Below are 20,669 nucleotides of genomic sequence, written 5' to 3'. Positions count from 1 at the left end.
AAGCCAATTTTTTTATCCAGTTGGACTCTGACCCTCCTATTCCATGAGCCTCAATTTTGTTCAGCCTATTATGTGGTACTTTATCAAACTTTTTACAAATCCATGCTGGCTATCCTGAATTAACTTGAGCCTCTCCAAGTGTCTGTTGATTTCTTCCCTAATTATTGTTTCTAAAACCTTACCCACCACTGATAAACTAACTGGCCTGTAGTTGCTCAGACTGTCTTTACACCCTTTCTTGAATACATTTGCCACTCTCTAATCCTCTGACACCTCCCCATATTGAGGGAAGATTGGAAGATTATGGTACGCCCTTACGCTGTCTCCATCCCCAATTCCATTCGCAACCTGGGATGCAAGCCATCTGGACCAGGTGACTTATTTATTCTAAGCATAGCCAGCCCATTTTAGTACTTCCCGCTTCTCAATTTTTACCCTATCCATTGCCTCTACTCTCACCGCTTCTACCAATATTTTGTCAGATTCCACTTCCTTTGTGAAAACTGACACGGAGTAGCTTTGTCCTTGATAGGCCCCACTGCATCTTTTACTAGCTGCTTACTATTTACATGGGGGTAGAAGATTTTTGTGTTTTCTTTTATGTTTACTGCCATTCTATTCTCGTATTCTTTGCCAGTTTTATTTTCCTCTTCATCTTCCATCTCTATTGTATATGACGTGACTTGCATCATACACCCTTTCTTTTGTTTCATCATAATTTCTGTCTCCCTCATCATCCATGGAGCCCTGTTTTTGGTTCCTTTATCTTTTGCCCTTTATTGGAATGTACCTAGCCTGTAACTGAAGCATCTCTTCCTTAAAAATAACCCATTGGTATATTAATGATTTGGACTTAAATGTGGGAGGCATGTTTGGGAAATTTGCAGATGACACACAAATTGGCCATGTAGTTGATAGTGAAGAGGATAGCTGTAGACTCCAGAATGATATCAGTTTTGGTTGAGTAGGCAGAAAAGCGGCAAATGGAATTCAGCCCGGAGAGGTGTGAGGTAATGCATTTGGGGAGGGCAAACAAATCAAGTGAATACACAATAAATGGGAGGATATTGAGAGGGGTAGAGGAAGTGAGTGACCTTGGAGTGCATGTCCACAGGTCCCTGAGGGTGGCAGGACAGGTAGATAAAGTGGTGAAGTGGAACTCTTTCCTTTAACGGCCGAGGTATAAAATACAAAAGCAGGGATGTAATGCTGGAACTGTATAAAACGCTGGTTAGGCCACACCTGGAGTATTGCATACCGTTCTGGTCACCACATTACAGGAAGGATATAATTTCTCCGAAGAGAGTACAGATGAGATTTACAAGAATGTTGCTAGGGCTTGAAAATTGCAGCTATGAGGAAAGATTGGAAAGGCTAGGGTTGTTTTCCTTGGAACAGAGGAGGCTGAAGGGTGACTTAATTGAGGTGTACAAAATTATAAGGGGCATAGATAGACAGGAAGGACCTGTTCCCGCGAGTGGAGAGGACAGTTACCAGGGAGCACAGATTTAAGGTGATTGGTAGAAGGATTAAAGGGGACATGTGGAAAATTGTTTTCAACCAGAGGGTGGTGGGTGTCTGGAATTCGCTGCCCAGATCAGTGGTGGAGGCAGAAACCCTCAACTCATTTAAGAGGTACCTGGATCTGCACCTGATGTGCTGTAACCTGCAAGGCTACGGACCAGGTGCTGGAAGGTGGGATTAGATTGGGTGGCTAGTTTCTTCAGCTAGTGCAGACACAATGGGCTGAATGGCCTCTTTCTGTGCTGTAACTTGTCTATGGTTCTGTTGTTCCAATATAATTCTTCCTGCCAGCCTTTGGTTCCATTTTACCCTGGCTAGAACCCTTCTCATTGCACTGAAATTAGTCCTTTTCCAATTTAGATGTTTTACCTTATTTAATGCTTTTCTGCATTACTACTCTGAACATTATGATATGATGATCACTGTTACCCAAGTGCTCCCCAACAGGCACTTGGTCCGTTGCCCAGCATTAGATCCAGCATTGCCCCCTTTCTAGTTGGGCTGAGAACATACTGATCAAGGAAGTTCTCCTGAACACATGTCAGAAATTCCTCTCCCTCCTTATTCTTTACCCTAGAATTATTCCAATCAATATTTGGGTAATTAATGTTCCCCAGTATCACCACTCTATAGTTCTTGGACATTTATGTGATTTCCCTGCAGATTTGCTCCTCTATCTCTCTCTCACTGTTTTGAGGTCTGTAGCGTGATCATACCCTTTTTGCTTCTCAGCTCTCACCAAATGGATTCTGTCCTTGCCCCTTGAAGGACATCCTCCCTTTCCAACACTACAATGTCTTCCCTAATCAGTACTGCCACCGCATCTCTCTCTTTTCCTTCTCTATCTTTTCTGAACACTTTATATCCTTGTATATTAAGCGCCCAGTCCTCACCATTTTCAGCCCATGTTTCCGCTATTGCCTCATCCTATTCCCATACTGCTATTAGTGCATGTAGCTCACCAACCTTATTCACCACACTTTGTGTGTTTACACACGTGCATTGTAATCCTGTCTTTGCATTCCTCATCGTCCTTCTCAGTCCACTCCCATCCAATACGGAACTACTCCCTTCTGTAGTACTATTCAGTGCGCTCACATTATGTACCTTATTCCTCTTTTCTACTTCTATATACTGGTTCTCATTCCCCCCGCCAATTTAGTTTAAACCCTCCCCAACCACACTAGTGAATCTACCCACGAGGATATTGGTCCCAGTCCTATTAAGGTGCAACCAGTCGCTTTTGAATAGGTGCCTTCTGCACCAAAACTAGTCCTACTTCCCCAAGAATCTGAAGCCCTCCCTCTTGCACCATCCTTCAAATCATGCATTTATCTTCCCTATCTTCCTACTTCTACTCTCGCTAGTGCAGGGCACTGGGAGTAATCCAGAAGATTAGGGAAGGAAAAAAGGAGGGATGTGGGTGGGAGTATTTAGGTTGCTATTAGATTGCTAGAAAGGGATGATGTACTGAGAGTTCAAAGAACCTATTTGATTAAAATTGAGGAACAATGGAAGGGGGTATTATGAACTGGGTGTATATTCTAGGTAGTGTTACAAAAGGTTTTTTTTGTACTTGGAACTTAAATCTTTTTCTCAGTTTTTTTAAATACAGAATTACTTTTGCTCAGCGGACACTAACCTGCAAATAGTTGGAATTCCTGCAATGTTTTGAAAAGAAGTCATAATAAAAGTTGAACTTTATGGGTACTTTGAAAGGAAGTTGAACTTGTACAAGGACAGGAAAGCCAGCAATTTCAAGGAAACCACAGGGGTTTGACCTTCCTTCAGAGCAGCTTTTGAGAGATGGGGAGACACACTGTCTGGACATGTGACCATGTTCAGGAAGGTTCTTTTTTCACCTTGGACCCTTTTAAAGCCTGTGAATTGGACTAAGGGCAGGCATTTGAAATCTTTGCTTTGACCTGCCTGGCGCAAGAGAGAAAGACCCAGAAAAGTGTTGCCTCTCTCTGTAAAGGAGACTTGCAACTCTTGAAAAGGAATCCTGCGTTTGAAAGGTGGCAGATTCCTATTTCTTCCAGTCTCTGAAGAATTCTTGCATCCAGAGTTGTTACTGTTGCCTCCTGTGTTTTGAGAAATCCTGAAATCTCAAGAAAGCTTCTACTGCCAGACTGCTGTTTTTAAAAACCTAAGCAGACCGGTTGCTACACCCCTGCTGAAAGACTACCCATCACAGACAGTTCACCAACCTTGCCTGGAGAGACTTCGAGTGGCATCCGACTATTTGACTCTGGGACACCTCACTGTACCGAAAACATCCTACCAGAACATGATAAATTCAATTATATTTTATTATTCCTTCTATTCCTAAGAAATAGCTATAAACCAAAAATCCTTTTTCCCTAGTTAACCAGTTAAAAAAAAAAAAATCTGACATGTGGGAGTCTTTCAAACGTCAGCTGATTAGAATCCAGGACCAGCATGTTCCTGTGAGGAAGAAAGACAAGTCTGGCAAGTTTTGGGAAGTTTGGATAACACGGGATATTGTGAGCCTCGTCAAAAAGAAAAAGGAAGTATTTGTAAGGGCTGGAAGGCTAGGAACAGATGAAGTACTTGAGGAATATAAAGACAGTAGGAAGGAACTTAAGCAAGGAGTTAGGAGGGCTAAAAGGGGTCATGAAAAGTCATTGGCAAACAGGATTAAGGAAAATCCCAAGGCTTTTTATACGTATATAAAGAGCAAGAGGGTAACTAGGGAAAGGGTTGGCCCACTCAAGGACAGAGAAGGGTATCTATGCGTGGAGCCAGAGGAAATGGGTGAGGTGCTAAATGAATACTTTGCATCAGTATTCACCAAGGAGAAGGACTTGGTGGATGATGAGCCTAGGGAAGGGAGTGTAGATAGTCTCAGTCATCTCATTATCAAAAAGGAGGAGGTGTTGGGTGTCTTGCAAAGCATTAAGGTAGATAAGTCCCCAGGGCTTGATGGGATCTACCCCAGAATACTAAGGGAGGCAAGGGAAGAAATTGCTGGGGCCTTGACAGAAATCTTTGCATCCTCATTGGCTACAGGTGAGGTCCCAGAGGACTGGAGAATAGCCAATGTTGTTCCTTTGTTTAAGAAGGGTGGTAAGGGTAATCCAGGAAATTATAGGCCGGTGAGCCTTACGTCAGTGGTAGGGAAATTATTAGAGAGGATTTTTCGGGACAGGATTTACTCCCATTTGGAAACAAACGAACTTATTAGTGAGAGACAGCATGGTTTTGTGAAGGGGAGGTCATGTCTTACTAATTTGATTGAGTTTTTTGAGGAAGTGACAAAGATGATTGATGAGGGAAGGGCGGTGGATGTTGTCTATATGGACTTTAGTAAAGCCTTTGACAAGCTCCCGCATGGCAGACTGGTGCAAAAGGTGAAGTCACACGGGATCAGAGGTGAGCTGGCAAGATGGATACAGAACTGGCTCAGTCACAGAAGACAGAGGGTAACAGTGGATGGGTGTTTTTCTGAATGGAGGGATGTGACTAGTGGTGTTCCGCAGGGATCAGTGCTGGGACCTTTGCTGTTTGTAGTATATATAAATGATTTGGAGGAAAATGTAGCTGGTCTGATTAGTAAGTTTGCGGACGACAGAAAGGTTGGTGGAGTTGCAGATAATGATGAGGATTGTCAGAGGATACAGCAGGATATAGATCGGTTGGAGACTTGGGCGGAGAAATGGCAGATTGAGTTTAATCCGGACAAATGTGAGGTAATGCATTTTGGAAGGTCTAATGCAGGTGGGAGGTATACAGTAAATGGCAGAACCCTTAGGAGTATTGACAGGCAGAGAGATCTGGGCGTACAGGTCCACAGGTCACTGAAAGTGGCAACGCAGGTGGATAAGGTAGTCAAGAAGGCATACGGCATGCTTGCCTTCATCGGTCGGGGCATAGAGTATAAAAATTGGCAAGTCATGTTGCAGCTGTACAGAACCTGAGTTAGGCCACACTTAGAATATTGCGTGCAATTCTGGTCGCCACACTACCAGAAGGACGTGGAGGCTTTGGAGAGGGTACAGAGGAGGTTTAACAGGATGTTGCCTGGTCTGGAGGGCATTAGCTACGAGGAGAGGTTGGAAAAACTCGGATTGTTTTCACTGGAACGACGGAGGTGGAGGGGCGACATGATAGAGGTTTACAAAGTTATGAGCGGCATGGACAGAGTGGATAGTCAGAAGCTTTTTCCCAGGGTGGAAGAGTCAGTTACTAGGGGACATAGGTTTAAGGTGAGAGGGGCAAAGTTTAGAGGGGATGTGCGAGGCATGTTTTTTACACAGAGGGTGGTGAGTGCCTGGAACTTGCTGCCAGGGGAGGTGGTGGAAGCAGATACGATAGCGACTTTTAAGAGACATCTTGACATATATATGAATAGGAAGGGAATAGAGGGATATAGGCCCCGGAAGTGCAGAAGGTGTTAGTTTCGGCAGGCATCAAGATCGGCGCAGGCTTGGAGGGCCGAATGGCCTGTTCCTGTGCTGTACTGTTCTTTGTGTGCATGCGGGTGAAGGGAATAAGGGGTTTTTCATATGTAGATTTATCTCATTAGTAGTTAAAACCTATTATTTCTTTTCTATTAAATAGTTAATGTTTAAACAAACCTGGTTTGGTGTGCTTTATTCTGGGGGAAAAATACAGTGTTTAATTTGGCTATTTGTCAGTAGGTGGGAAAATTTATTTGATAGGCTATGACCTGTCCATAGTGGGATTGAATTAACAGTGTATTATTCCCGCCTTGGTCATAACAGTAATCAAATAGTGGGAACGAGATAGAGGAGCAAATTGCAGAAAGATTTTAGAGGAGTGATATTTATCCGAATAGACTGAGAAAATAACAGTGTAAAGGGCAAAGAGGGGGAGGAATTCCTGAAATGTGCACAAGAGAACTTTCCTGATCAATATGTTTCCAGCCCAAAGAGGAAGGAAGCAGTGCTGGATCTAGTTCCAGGGGGCAAATGGAGCATTTTTTAGTTGGGGAACATTTGGTAAGCAGTGATCACAATATCATTAGACTTATGCTAACCATGGAAAAGGACAAGTAAAAAATCAAATAGAAACCACTCAACTGGAGGAGGAATAATTTCATTGAGTTGGGAAGGAATTTGGCCAAGGTGGATTGGAGTTAAATAAAGATTGGAAAGTAAAACAGTAAATGAGCAGAGCGACCTTCTAATGAGGCAGTTCAGGTAGAGAGTAGTCACATTATCAAGAGGGGGAAAGGAAGCGCATGCAAAACTAGATCTCCCTGGATGATTAGATTAGATTAGAGATACAGCACTGAAACAGGCCCTTCGGCCCACCGAGTCTGTGCCGAACATCAACCACCCATTGACTCAAGATATAGAGATGAAAATGAAACCAAAAACAAAGGCTTATGATCAGTGTAAGGTTCATGTTTCAGTAGAGAACCAAGCTGAATACAATAAGTACAGGGGAAAACTGAAAAAGGAAATAAGGAGGTAAAGAGTGCATGAGAATAGATTACTAGGGAACATAAAAGGGAACCCAGAAGTCTTTTATAAACATAAGACCTAGTGTAAGGGTAGTCAAAGGAAACATGGGGTTGATTCAGGACCAAAAAGGAGATTTTTTTTGGTAGAAGTAGAGGGCATAGTAGGAACAAAATTACTTTGCATTCCTCTTCACTAAAGAGGATACCGCCCATGTCACAGCAAAGGAGGAGGTAGTAGAAACATTTGGGAGGATAAAAATAGACAGAGAGGAATTAGTTAAAGGGATGGCAATGCTCAAAAGTTGAAAAGTCACTTTGCTCTGATGGGATACAGATACATTGTAGGTTGCTAAGGCAAGTAAGGGTGGAAATTGTGGAGCCTCTTTGAACAATCTTCCACTCCTCGTTAGATATTGGAGTGCTGTCAGAGAACCAGAGGATCACAGATGATGTACCCTGTTCAAAAATGGCGAGAGGGATAAACCTGGCAATTGTAGGTCAGTTGGCTTAATGTCAGTTGTGGGGAAACTTGTAGAGACAATAATCTGGGACAAAATTAATTGCCCCTTGGAAACGTGTGGGTCAATTAATGAATGTCATATTTTGTAAAAGGAAAAACATGTTTGACTAACCTGATACATTACTTGAATGATGTAACAGAGAAGGTTGCTGAAGACAGAGCAGTTGGATGTATGGATTTTCAAAAGGTGTTTGTCAAAGACTTGTTAATATACATGGTAGACTTGTTCGCAAAAGTGAATCCCATAAAATTAAAGAGGCAGTGTAGTGTATGCATGGATATGAAATTGACTAAGGGACAGAAAGCAGATCGTAATAAACAGTTTTTTTTCAGACTGGAGAAGCTTGTTGTGGTGTCCATCAGGAGTCAGTGTTAATAACCTGTTCTTTTGATATACATTAATGACCTGCCGTTACGTATTTTGGGCATAATTTCAAAGTTTGCAAATGACATGGATCTTGGAGTAAACAGTGAGAAGGATAGTAACAAACTTCAGACTGGTGAAATGGGCGGACACACTTGAATAAATATAAAACCTAGGCATCGAAAATGTGAAAGGTATACCCAGTCCACCCTGCAAAGTTCTTTTCACTAACGTCTGGGGACTTGTGCCACAATTGGAAGAGTTGTCCCACAGCCTAGTCAAAACAACAGCCTGACATCATACTCACAATCATATCTGACCGCCAATGTCCCAGACTACTACTTCACCATCCCTATATATGTCCTGTCCCACCAACAGGAGAGGCCCACCAGAACCGGTGACAGTGGTATCCAATCAGGAGGGAGTAGTAGTAGTATAAGTACCTGAAAGGGTTAATGTTGGAAACAATGAGAACAACCCCTGCCACCATAGTGATGTAATAGTCACATGGTAATGGGCTTTGGAAGGAGAGAGAAGCAGCATGAAAGATGCTAGCTAGAGAGTTTTGAGCAGAGTGTAAATAGAGATGTATAAGTAATAAAAGACTTTAGTTGACCTAATCTAGACTCCGAGATTTATCTGTAACGCCCTAACTACGTTACTACTACAACAACACACAATTTGGTGGCAGCGGTTAAAATGACCAGAAAGCACTGAGAATGCCTTAGCTCATGAAGTAGCGCCAAGAGAACGGCAGATCTCATCGGGGAACTGCAAAGAACTCCAGAGCTGCTCTGTAACGAAGAAGACGCCGTCGGTGAGTCAGCTGTGCAGGCATTCAGACTGCACCGCAGAAGCATGATGGTCTGCAACAAAGCATTCAGGTCCAGCGATCAGGTACTGAGTCACAGTGCCGGGTGACGGTCCAGGATTGGGTGAGATTTTTTTCAAAAGGGCCATTGTTGACTAACGGCACACTAGGTTGAAAAAAAACCGGGGAAAGAGGTTGATTTCTAGCGAAAAGGCGAATCGGGAGTTGGGTGGAGTTGGCAGCCACTACTTAACCAGACCATGGAGAAAAAGCGCGGGAACTCCCAGAAAGAGCTCTAACACCTCCATTAAAACAGAGCGGTTTAAAAAAGAAAAAAAACGTATTAAGTCTAAACAAACCGAATGGATTCAAAATTCAGAATGCCTGAAAGCTTCCACGATCAGGAAGGACCCAATCAGGTACAAAATTGGTCCTTATGCAGAAAAAGATTTCTACAATTTAGGATTGCTTCCCAGCTGCATTCTAAATCAGAAGCAGAACAAATAAATACCCTTTTATACTCTATGGGTGCAATTGTGGATGACCTGATTGTGAGGCATGGGATAAATGAGGCTTCTGATAAATTTGAGGATGTGCTACAAGGCTTTGACAAATATTTCAATTTGCGCAGTAACAAAATTCTGGAAAGAGCAAAATTTAACAAGCTTGTCCAGAAGATGGGCGAATCCATAGATTCTTTTATAAATGATCTGTCCAGATTGGTTAAGGGATGTGAATATGGAGAATTTAAGGCAGAGTTGATGAGGACTGAATATTTGTCGGAATATGAGTCTTGCTCAGATCTCTTACAGTTGAAAGATGACCTTATACTTGAAGGCAATTCAGATCGTACAACGGGCAGAAGTCCAAAGACCAAAACAAAGCCATTTTGTGGACAGAAGCCTTGGATTAGAAGAAATCCCATAACTGTACAGTTCTTGAAGCCAAAGACGGAGAGGCAATCTATAGAGACCAAGACACACACAGGTGAGGAGGTGCATGATAGTGGGAACCGTGCCAGCGCTGTGGAACCAGGAAGACCCACAGACTGGAGCAGTGTCCTGCTCATAGAGTGGAATGTTTCAACTGTAAAAAGACAGGCTATTACGGAAAAATGTGCCACGTGAGACCTCTTCGCACAAAATCGTAAAGCGCAGTGGTGAATGAAGTGCACCGACTTCCAGCACAAGAGCAACCAGGAGATTGCCTAGGAGAAATTAATGACCCAAATCAAGGTTTTTGGGCAACAGGCATTTATGTAAATGGACACCTAACGAATTTCAAAATGGGCGCAGGTGCTAGTGTCACAGTCCTGTCAGACCAAGAGGTTGATGAGGCATTCCCTACACAGTTGCATGGTCCAGGTGGGACCCAACTAAAAGTGAAGGGTAAGTTTCAAACAACTCTTCAGTATAGAGGGAGATAAATTATGGAAACCCTATACATCTTGCAAAATCAAGAATTTTCCCTCCTAAGCAAAAAAGCATGCTTAGGCCTGCATCTGATCAAGAAGATTGATGAAGTCAACCAGCCACAGGTGAACAGTCGCTTTCAAGCAGACTATCTGAAACTTTTCACAGTTCTCGGAAGACTTGGGACAGAGTACAGAAACGCACTTAAAAGATGCCAGGCCAATGTGTATCTTTACACCCAGGAAGATAGCTCCCCTGTTGATGAACCAAGTTCAAGACCAGTTGGAAGAGATGACCAGGATGGGAGTCATTTCCCCTGTTAAAACACCAACAGAGTGGTGTTTGGCTATGGTTCCAGTCCCAAAACATAATGATACTCTTAGTATCTGTGTGGATTTAGTGCAGCTTAACAAAGGAGTGGCACACAAAATTCTCCAATGTCCACAGTAGATGACAGCTTGGCAAAATTGTTTCAGAGCGTCATGTTTATCAAACTCGATGCCAATAGTGAGTTTTGGCAGGTACCCTTGGGTGAGACCTCAAGATTACTAACCACATTTATAACCCCATTCGGGAAGTTTTGTTTCAATGGGTTACCATTTGAGAACTTCCACACCAGAGATCTTCCAGAGGTCTATGCCAAACATCGTAGAAGGGCTCAAGGGAGTTAGTTTTCATAAGAGGAACATGACCAAAGAGTTTGAGCGGTTCTACAATGACTTCAAGAAGCAGGGCTAACACTGAACGAGTAGTGCAAATTCTCCAAGACATCAATCCATTTTTAGAACACATGGTGAGCAGTAAAGTTATAATGGTGGACCCACAAAAGACGCAACCCATTACAGAATTCCCTACTCCTACTTCCATTCAGCAGCTCCAAAGATTCCTTGAAATGGTGAATCAGTTAGCCAAATTTCTACCTCATTTAGTGCAGGTAACAGAACCACTAAGACAACTTCTCAAAAAAGATCAAGTGTGGTATTGGAGTTCACATCAAGAACAAGCATTCCAGAAGATTAACAAAATGCTTATATTGCCGGATATCTTGGCACACTATAGCCCTACGCTCCCAACAATGATAGCTGCTGACGCCTCCTCTATGGGATTAAAAGCAGACCTTTTCCAGGAGCAACCTCATGGCTCTCGCAGACCAATATACTACGCATCTAGAGCTCTGTTGGAGACAGAGACAAGATATGCGGTAATTGAAAAAGAAGCACTTGCCGTCGCATGGGCATGTGAGAAATTTTCTGATTATATTGTTGGCTTGAGAGTTGTCATCGCGACAGGCGATAAACCTTTGGTATCTTTGTTAGATGAAAAGGAGATTGCAAAAATGCCTCCAAGAATCCAAAAATTCCGTTTAAGATTGAGCTGTACGTATGAGACAGTATATTTCCAGGGAAAGATGCAAATGTCCGCTGATGCACTATCAAGAGCGATGGTGGACCATCTGACACAGCAAGTTGTGAATTTTGTGGATGAGATAGTCATATTGGAAGTATGCTGCACAAAACTGGCCAGCAAGCATACAGAAACTGCAAGAAATTCATCATGCCCAAAAAAGCGATGAAGAATGTATTCGTCTAAGCAGTATTGTACACGAGGGTGGCCACAAGAGCATCCTAGTGGGAAGAGGATACAAACTTTCTATGAATATAAAAAATACTTCACACATCAATTTGCTAGTTTATAATGACAGGCTCGTTATTCCCAGTTCACTTAGATTGGATATCTTGGAACGTCTACATCAAGGTCATATGGGAATAATGAAGTGCAGAGCAAGGGCACAATCATCAGTGTGGTGGCCAGGAATATCCAAAGACGTTGAAAATGTGATCCAGAACTGCCCAATCTTTGTAATACAAAGACGAGAACAGCATTAACCTCTGTTAACTGCTTATTTTCCGACCAGACCTTGGCAATGGTATGGATTTATTCATGTTCAATAGAAAGTCCTACATAATCATCATTGATTACTTCTCGAGGTGGATAGAAGTGATAAGGTTATATTCAACAACAGAAGCAGTTATGAAAGTCCTACGATACACATTCACAATAGCAGTATCATTTAATGTCAAGGGGACTTGGCTAGATTCTCTCTTGTTGGCAGTTATTACCTGGCACTTGTATGATGCTGATGTTACCTGCTGCTTATTCGCCCAAGCTTTAATGTTGTCCTGGTCTTGCTGCATGCAGGCATGGACTGCCTCATTATCTGAGGAGTTGTGAAAAGAACTAAATACTGTGCAAGCATTGGCAAACATCCCCACTTCTGACCTTATGATGGAGGGAAGGTCATTGGTGAAACAGCTGATGATGGTTAGATCTAGGACACTGCCCTGAGGAAGTCCTGGAGCGATGTCCTGAGCTGAGATAATTAACTCCAACAGCCACAACCATCTTCCTTTGTGCTTGGTTAACTCCAGGCATTGGAGAGTTTGCCTCCTGATCCCCATCAACTTCAATTTCGCAAGGACTCCTTGGTGACACCTTAATGCCAAGGGCAGTCACTTTCAGCTCGTCTCTGGAATTCATTTCTTTTGTCCATGCTTGAACCAAGGCTGTAATGAGATCTGGAGTTGAATGGTCCTGGCGTAACCCAAATTGAGCATCAGTGAGCAGGTTATTGGTGACTAAGTGCCATTGGATAGCATTGTCACCAGCACCTTCCATCCCTTTGCTGAAAATTTAGAGTAGACTGATGGGGCGGTAATTGGCCAGAGTGGATTTGTGCTGCTTTTTGTGGACATATTGTCGAGTAGATGTCACTATTGCAGCTTAACTGGAACAGCTTGGCTAGGGGTGCAGCTAGTTCTGCAGCACAAGTCTTGAGCACCACAGCTGGGATGTTGTTGGGGACAACAGCCTGCCTTTGCTGTATTCAGTGCCCTCAGGCATTTCTTGATATTCTGTGGAGTGAGTCAAATTGGCTGACAACTGGTATTTGTGATGGTGGGGATCTCAGGAGGAGGTTAAGATAAATTATCCACTTGGCACTTCTGGCCAAAGATTGTGATCAAGCCAAATATGGAGAAAAACTACCTTCTGCTTAGAAATCTATCTCTGCAAAGCACAAAAATGTTTTTATTACTGATGTGGACTTCTGTATTGAACAATAATTTAAGCTGTTATTTTTTTTTAGACACAAGTGGGTGAATATGTAGGAGATAATGACAAGTTTAATAAAGAGGTTATGTATGCCTATGTGGACCAGTTGGACTTCTCATCAAAAGATTTTGTCTCCGCTCTCCGTATGTTTCTGGAGGGGTTCCGTCTCCCAGGAGAAGCTCAGAAAATTGATAGATTAATGGAAAAATTTGCAGCCAGATATCTGGAGTGTAACCAAGGGTAAGTTAGAACTTTTGAGTATGTACAATGCAATGTGTTTTTATCGCACAAATAAATTGGTTATGTTGAGCAAGGCTGCTCTTGAAATTGTAAACTTTTATATTTCTTTCTTCAGACAAACACTTTTTGCTAGTGCAGACACAGCTTATGTTTTAGCGTATTCCATCATAATGTTGACAACAGATCTTCATAGCTCACAGGTAAGGCACATGTAAATAAGAAAATACTAGTTTTTAAGAAGTATTTTGGGATGATTCAAAATTGTAGCAATATTATAGCACTATAAAATTTAATACCAGCTAGGTTTTAAAACCTTTGGTTAGTTTTCTCAGCATTTTAGTAGTTAAGCTGTGAATCTCTTCAAGAAATCAATATTACATATTATTTTTATTTAAATTTATAAACCAACGTAGCTATATTTAATTGAATTGTGAATGTTGCTTCCTTGCCCTATTTTTATGCTGCTCTTTTTAATCTTACACTTTGCTAAATGTGTCATATTGAAGGATCTCATCAAAATATGTAGTGTGAGGGGGGAGGGAAATCATTAAACATTCATCAACGATTTGAATTTCATGAATTAAAGTAAAACTGTCCAAAGATCATTTGTATTTAATTGTATCTGTGCAAAACATATACCAGCTTTAATCTAACGTTAAAAAGAAAAGTAATTGAGTTTCTGTTTAATGGTGGCCCCCAGGATGTTGAAAGTAGGGAACGTTGGCAATAGTAATGCCATTAAATTGTCAGGGATAGGTGGTGAGACTCACTTGTTGGAGATGATCATTGGCATTTGTGTGGTGTGAAATGTATACAGTAATAATTACACCCAAGTGTTTTTTTATTGACTTCTTCACAATTAGACTCGAAACTTTGAGCAATGCAACCTCAAGAATGTTTGGTGGTACCATCATAAAGCCATTCCAAATTTTTTCCCCGGATTTACTCTGCTGCTCTCTCTATAGCACGGATTCATGCTGCAAAGTGATTCAAAAGTCACTGCCAGCTCTTCAGTTGCCTCAACCAAATGGCTCTTTCTTATGAGCTTAGACAGTGTTCATATGATGTTCAATCCTGAGGATACTACAACTGAGCTCAAATGTTGATTTCTCTTTCTTTTTCTCCACCACCCCCCCCCCCCCCCCACCCAACCCCGTTCCCCACATACAAGTATATTTTCTTTGTTCCTCTTGCGCGCTCTATCTCTCGCTCCACTCTTTGCCCCAAAGCAGGATCTTACTGGATAACAAGAAAGGTTGGCCTACTTTTTATTTGCTCCTCTCCCTCCCCACCCCACCCTCTCCCCTCCATTCTGTTAGCCTAAGGAACACTAAAGAGAATTGTGGAGTCTCTGCTCGTGGCCTGAAGGATATTAGTTAACTCGATGCATACATGGAATTGAACTATGGACCTTCCTGTCCTGTATGGCTCAGTACCATACTAATGAGCCATCAGGAGCAGTGCTTGATCCAAATATTTGAATCATGTTCGGATAATAGTCATTCGGCAAGTACCATAGTCTTCGATTGGTATGTTTTACAAGCAAGACTTCAGTAAAATGGAATTTAAATTATTCTTTTATGTTCATTAAAAAAGGTGAAGAATAAAATGACAAAAGATCAGTATATTAAGATGAATAGAGGAATCAATGACAGCAAAGATCTACCTGAAGAATATCTATCAGCTATCTATGATGAAATAGCAGGAAAGAAAATTTCAATGAAGGAGACAAAAGAGCTAACAATCAAATCCTCCAAACAGAGTAAGTTAAGCTTTGACTTTCCCTGCTAAATGATACTGCTATTGTGACTGTGTCTTTCATTAGAAAGTTTCTCTCCGAAATTAATTGGCAAGCTTTCAGCTTTTACACTAGATATTTTCTTGGCTTCCATGTCGCCAGTTGCTCCTGTCCCCTACAATCCAGAGTGCATTATTTTCCTGTCCAACATTTTGATAAATGAAAGTATGATGCAGGGAATGTTTCTCTCTCTCTCTCATATATATTTACACAGATACACACACACACACACACACACACACATGGTATATATATCTCTATCTTGCTCTCTATATAGATATGTTTATTTAAAATATATATATATATATATATATATATATATATATATATATATATATTAAATAAACATATCTATATAGAGAGCAAGATATATATATATATATTTAATTTATGGAGCAATCTTACCAGGGTTTGAACCTAAGTGTTTTTTTTTACAAAAGATCGATGAGCAAATAGAATATGTGTTTCCCTGCATGCCTTGTCATTGAAAACAACAAAGATGGAACATGTTTTCTCTTTAAACATAGTTTTCAACCCTATATTTACTCACTATAATCTCAAGTTAGCCTGACTTCATTTACCAGGCTGGCTTGGAGATGTAAAAAAAATGAGATCTCTACCCACTGAGTTGGTCAGGCTCGGATGGTTCCAGTCAATCAAGGGCTGTGCCATCTTCATAGAAACATAGTACAGAAGCAGGCCCATCATGCCTGTGCCGGCTCAAAGGTTTACCTGGCTTCTAGCAGAGAGCGGGTTTGATCCACTAACCTTTGGGTACTGGGCCTAGCATGTTTCCACTGCGACACACTCCAGGTTTATTAGGGATGTGTAACAAATGCTGGCCTTGCCAGTGATGCTCTCATCCCATGAGGGAATAAAAGGAAAACTCTGCTCCGATGTCTCAGTGCATTGTTCCACAAGGTATGGCTTAAATGTCTCTGATGTGGCTGTCAAAGATGAGGGCAGAGCCTTTGTGCTTTTCACAGTCATATAGTCATAGAGTTATACAGCACAGAAACAGGCCCTTCGGCCCATCGTGTCTATACCGCCCATCGCGTCTATGCTGGCCATCAAGCGCCTATCTGTTTTAATCCCATTTTCCAGCACTTGGTCCATTGCGTTGTATGCTATGGTGTTTCAAGTGCTCATCTAAATACCAGTTAAATGTTGTGAGGGTTCCTGCTTCTACCACCCCTTCAGGCAGTGTGTTCAAGATTCCAACCACCCTCTAGGTGAATGTTTTTTTTCTTCAAATCCCTTCTAAACCTCCTGCCCCTTACCTCAAATCTATGCCCTCTGGTTATTGACACCTCTGCTAAGGGAAAAAGTTTATTCCTATCTGCCCTATCTATGCCCCTCATAATTTTGTATACCTCAATCAGGTCCCCCCTCAGCCTTCTCTCCTCGAAGGAAAACAACCCTAGTCTATCCAGTCTCTCTTCATAGCTGAAATGCTCCAGCCCAACATCCTGGTGAATCTCCTGTGCACCCTCTCCAGTGCAATCACATCCTTCCTATAGTGTGGTGACCAGAACTGTACACAGTAATCCAGCTGTGGCCTAACTAGCATTTTATACAGCTCCATCATAACCTCCCTTCTCATAGATTCTGTGCCTCGACTAATAAAGGCAAGTATCCCATATGCCTTCCAAACCACCTTATCTACCTGTGCTGCTGCCTTCAGTGATCTGCGGACAAGTACACCAAGGTCCCTCTGCACTTCCTAGGGTCCTACCATCCATTGTATATTCCCTTGCCATGTTAGTTCTCTGAAAATGCATCACCTCACACTTCTCAGGATTAAATTCACTTGCCACTGCTCTGCCCATCTTACCAGCCCATCTGTATCTTCCTGTAATCTAAGGCTTTCCTCCTCACTATTTACGACACCACCAATTCTCGTGTTATCTGCGAACTTACTGATCATATTTCCTATATTCACTTCTAAATCATTAATGTACACTACGCTACATGTCTGTATTATGCTGAGTGAGTTGACAACAATGTGTCATTTTTGACAGCAGCATAAAATGTTATGGATTGCAAATAACAGCCTTCTGGGTTGATTAAGCAGTTGACACTTCAATGCATCGTTGTGTAGCCCAAAAGAAGCTTGCACCTGGAGGAAAATGATGCAAAATGAACAGCTCAAGCTGATGGCTCACCTTTGAAAAGAATACTGTTTGTTGTCCTGGGAGTTAAGCCTTTGCATACTGAATATGCAGAATTTTGTCCTGATAATTGAGATCTGACTGGGAAATGAGTATAATAAGTGCTCACTTGTGAATGTATCCCTGTTTCCAAATTCTTTTATTAGATAACTTAAACTGAATGAATTAGCAATCGGAATGTCATGAATCCAACCAGTATTAATACATTAATAGTGTAAAAAACCCAACTCAGCAGTAAGATATTTGTTTGAAAAATGCCCCATAGTATCCAGATTCAAGGAAGGTGTCTTGAAAGATTAAATCTTTCATTTGGCAATTAACTATCACTTAGAATTTAACTTATGTTCTAACCAATTAATGTTAGAACCTTCTGAACCGAAGTTAGTATGAGATCTAAGTCTTAATACTTGTACATATTCTTTAGAGTCATAGAGTTGTACAGCATAGAAACAGGCCCTTCGGCCTACAGTGTCCATGCTGACCATAATGCCTATCTATACTAATCCCACCTGCCTGCATTAATTCCATATCCCTCTATGCCTGTCCAGATGCCTCTTAAATGTTGCTACTGTTCCTGCCTCCACCATCTCCTCTGCCAGCTCATTCCAGATACCCACTATTCTTTGTGTGAAAAATGTACCCCTTTGATCCCCTTTAAACCTCCTCCCTCTCACCTTAAATCTATGCCCTCCTAGTTTTAGTCACCCCTACCATGGGAAACAGACTCTGGCTATCTACCCTATCTATGCCTCTCATAATTTTATATACTTCTATCATGTCCCCTCTCAGCCTCCTTCGCTCCAGGGAAACAGACCCAGCCTGTCCAAGCTCTCTTCATAACTCACGCCCTCCAAACCAGGCAACATCCTTGTGAATCTTTTCTGCACTCTCTCTAGCTTAATCACATCTTTCCTGTAGTGCGGCGACCAAAACTGCACACAGTACTCCAAGTGCGGCCTAACCAACGTTATGTACAACTGTAACATAACGTCCCAACTCTTGTACTCAATGCCTCGGCCAATGAAGGCAAGCATGCCATACCCTTCACCACCCTGTCTACCTGTGTTCCTACTTCCAGGGAACTATGTACTTGCACCCCAAGGTTTCTCTGCTCAACAACACTCCCCAGGGCCCTGCCATTCACTGTATATGTCTTGCCCTGGTTTAACTTCCCAAAATGCATCACTTCGCACTTGTCTGTGTTAAATTCCATTTGCCAGTCCCTTGCCCTCTTTCCCAGTTGATCTATATCTTGTTGTAACCTTAAACAACCTTCTTCACTGTCCAGTATACCACCAATTTTGGTGTCATCTGCAAACTTACTAATCATGCCCCTTACATGCACATCCAAGTCATTAATATATATGACAAACAACAGAGGGCCCAGCACCGATCCCTGCAGCACACCACTGGTCACTGGCCTTCAATCTGAAAAACAACCCTCCACTACCACCCTCTGCCTCCTATCACCAAGCCAAGTTTGTATCCAATTTGCTAGCTCACCCTGGATCCCATGTGTCCGAACCTTCCGGACCAGCCTACCATAAGGGACCTTGTCAAAGGCCTTGCTAAAGTCCATGTAGACAACGTCCACCGCCCTGCCCTCGTCAATCCTCTTGGTCACCTCCTCGAAAAACTCAATCAAATTCGTGAGACGTGATTTCCCACGCACAAAGCCATTATCCCTAATCAGACCATGCCTTTCCAGATGCATATAAATCCTGTCTCTCAGAATCTCTTCCAATAACATTCCCACCACTGATGTAAGGCTCACTGGCCTGTAGTTCCCTGACTTATCCTTGCTGCCCTTCTTAAGTAAAGGCACAACATTTGCTATCCTCCAGTCTTCCGGTACCTCACCTGTGGCTAACGATGACACAAAAATCTCTGCCAGGGCCCCAGCGATCTCCTCCCTTGCTTCCCATAGCATCCAAGGATACACCTGGTCAGGCCCTGAGGATTTATCCACCTTAATGCGCTTCAAAACCTCCAACACCACCTCATTTGTAACGTTGATATGCTCCAGGATATCGCTGTTCCCTCTCTTGAACTCACGAGCTTCCATTTGTTTTTCCTATTTTGGCATAAAGGCTAGTGGACTATACAAACACTTCAGTAGGCTCAATATGAACAGGGCTATAGTGATGCCCACAGTCGTTGCCAGCATTGTGTCTGAGTATCTCTTAAATGATGAAATCAGCAACAACTTAAATTTATATAATGTTTTAACATAATAAAACATCTCCAGGCACTTCACAGGAGCATTATAAAACAAAATATGATACCAAGTCACATAAGGAGATATTAGATCAGTTGACCAAAAGCTTGATCAAAGAGGTAGGTTTTAAGGAGTATCTTAAAGGGGGACAGTGAGGTAGAAAGGTGGAGGAGGTATTGGGAGGGCATTCCAGAGCTTGTCGCCTAAGCAATTGAAGATACGGCCACCAATGGTGGAGCAATTAAAATCAGGGATGCTCAAGTGGCCAGTATTAGACGAGCACAGATATTTCATAGGATTGTGGGGCTGGTGGAGATTACAGAGATAAGGAGGAGTGAGGCCATAGAGGAATTTGAAAATGAGGATGAGAATTTTAAAATCAACATGTTGCTTGACCGGGAGCCAGTCCAGGTCAGCAAGCATAAAAGCAAAATACTGCGGATGCTGGAAATCTGAAATAAAAACAAGAAATGCTGGAAATACTCAGCATGTTGCCAGACCTGCTGAGTATTTCCAGCATTTCTTGTTTTTAGGTCAGCAAGCACATGGGTGATAGGTGAACTGAACTTAGTGCGAGTTAAGATTCGGGCCGCAGAGTTTTGGATGGCCTCAAATTAATGGAGGGTCGAATGTGCAAGACCAATCAGGAGTGCATTGGAATAGTCAGGTCTAGAGGTAGCAAAGGCATGAATGAGAGATTCAGCAGATGAGACGTGGTTAAGTCAGTCAATGTTGTGGAAGTGAACAGTCTGAATGATGGTACGAAAGTGGGGTCAGAAGCTCATCCCGGGGCCAAATATGACGCCAAGGTTCCAAAAAAAACAGTTATTAGTCTCAGACTGTTGCCAAGATGAGGGTTGTAGTCGGTAGCTAGGGAGCGGAGTTTGGAGCAGGAACTGAGAACAAAAGCTTCAGTGTTCCCAATATTTATGGGCGGCGCAGTGGTTAGCACCGCAGCCTCACAGCTCCAGCGACCCGGGTTCAATTCTGGGAACTGCCTGTGTGGAGTTTGCAAGTTCTCCCTGTGTCTGCGTGGGTTTTCTCCGGG

The 20,669-nt window shown here is 42.3% G+C and overlaps 1 protein-coding gene across 2 annotated transcripts in view; it reads left to right on the top strand.

Moving 5' to 3' along the window:
- The window catches only part of arfgef1 (ADP-ribosylation factor guanine nucleotide-exchange factor 1 (brefeldin A-inhibited)), a 327,463-nt gene that overhangs the window by 178,016 nt on the left and 128,778 nt on the right, over positions 1 to 20,669 (top strand). For both annotated transcript variants that reach the window (XM_068031959.1, XM_068031958.1), the window contains 3 exons: positions 13,229 to 13,434; positions 13,550 to 13,634; positions 15,031 to 15,196. In XM_068031959.1, the coding sequence (XP_067888060.1) occupies positions 13,229 to 13,434; positions 13,550 to 13,634; positions 15,031 to 15,196 (457 nt within the window). The remainder of the gene's footprint in view (positions 1 to 13,228; positions 13,435 to 13,549; positions 13,635 to 15,030; positions 15,197 to 20,669) is intronic.

Source organism: Heterodontus francisci, chromosome 5 (assembly GCF_036365525.1).
Source record: "Heterodontus francisci isolate sHetFra1 chromosome 5, sHetFra1.hap1, whole genome shotgun sequence".
NCBI lineage: Eukaryota > Metazoa > Chordata > Chondrichthyes > Heterodontiformes > Heterodontidae > Heterodontus > Heterodontus francisci.
Note: the sequence above shows the minus strand (reverse complement) of the source record. Positions and strands in the feature narration are given on the sequence as shown.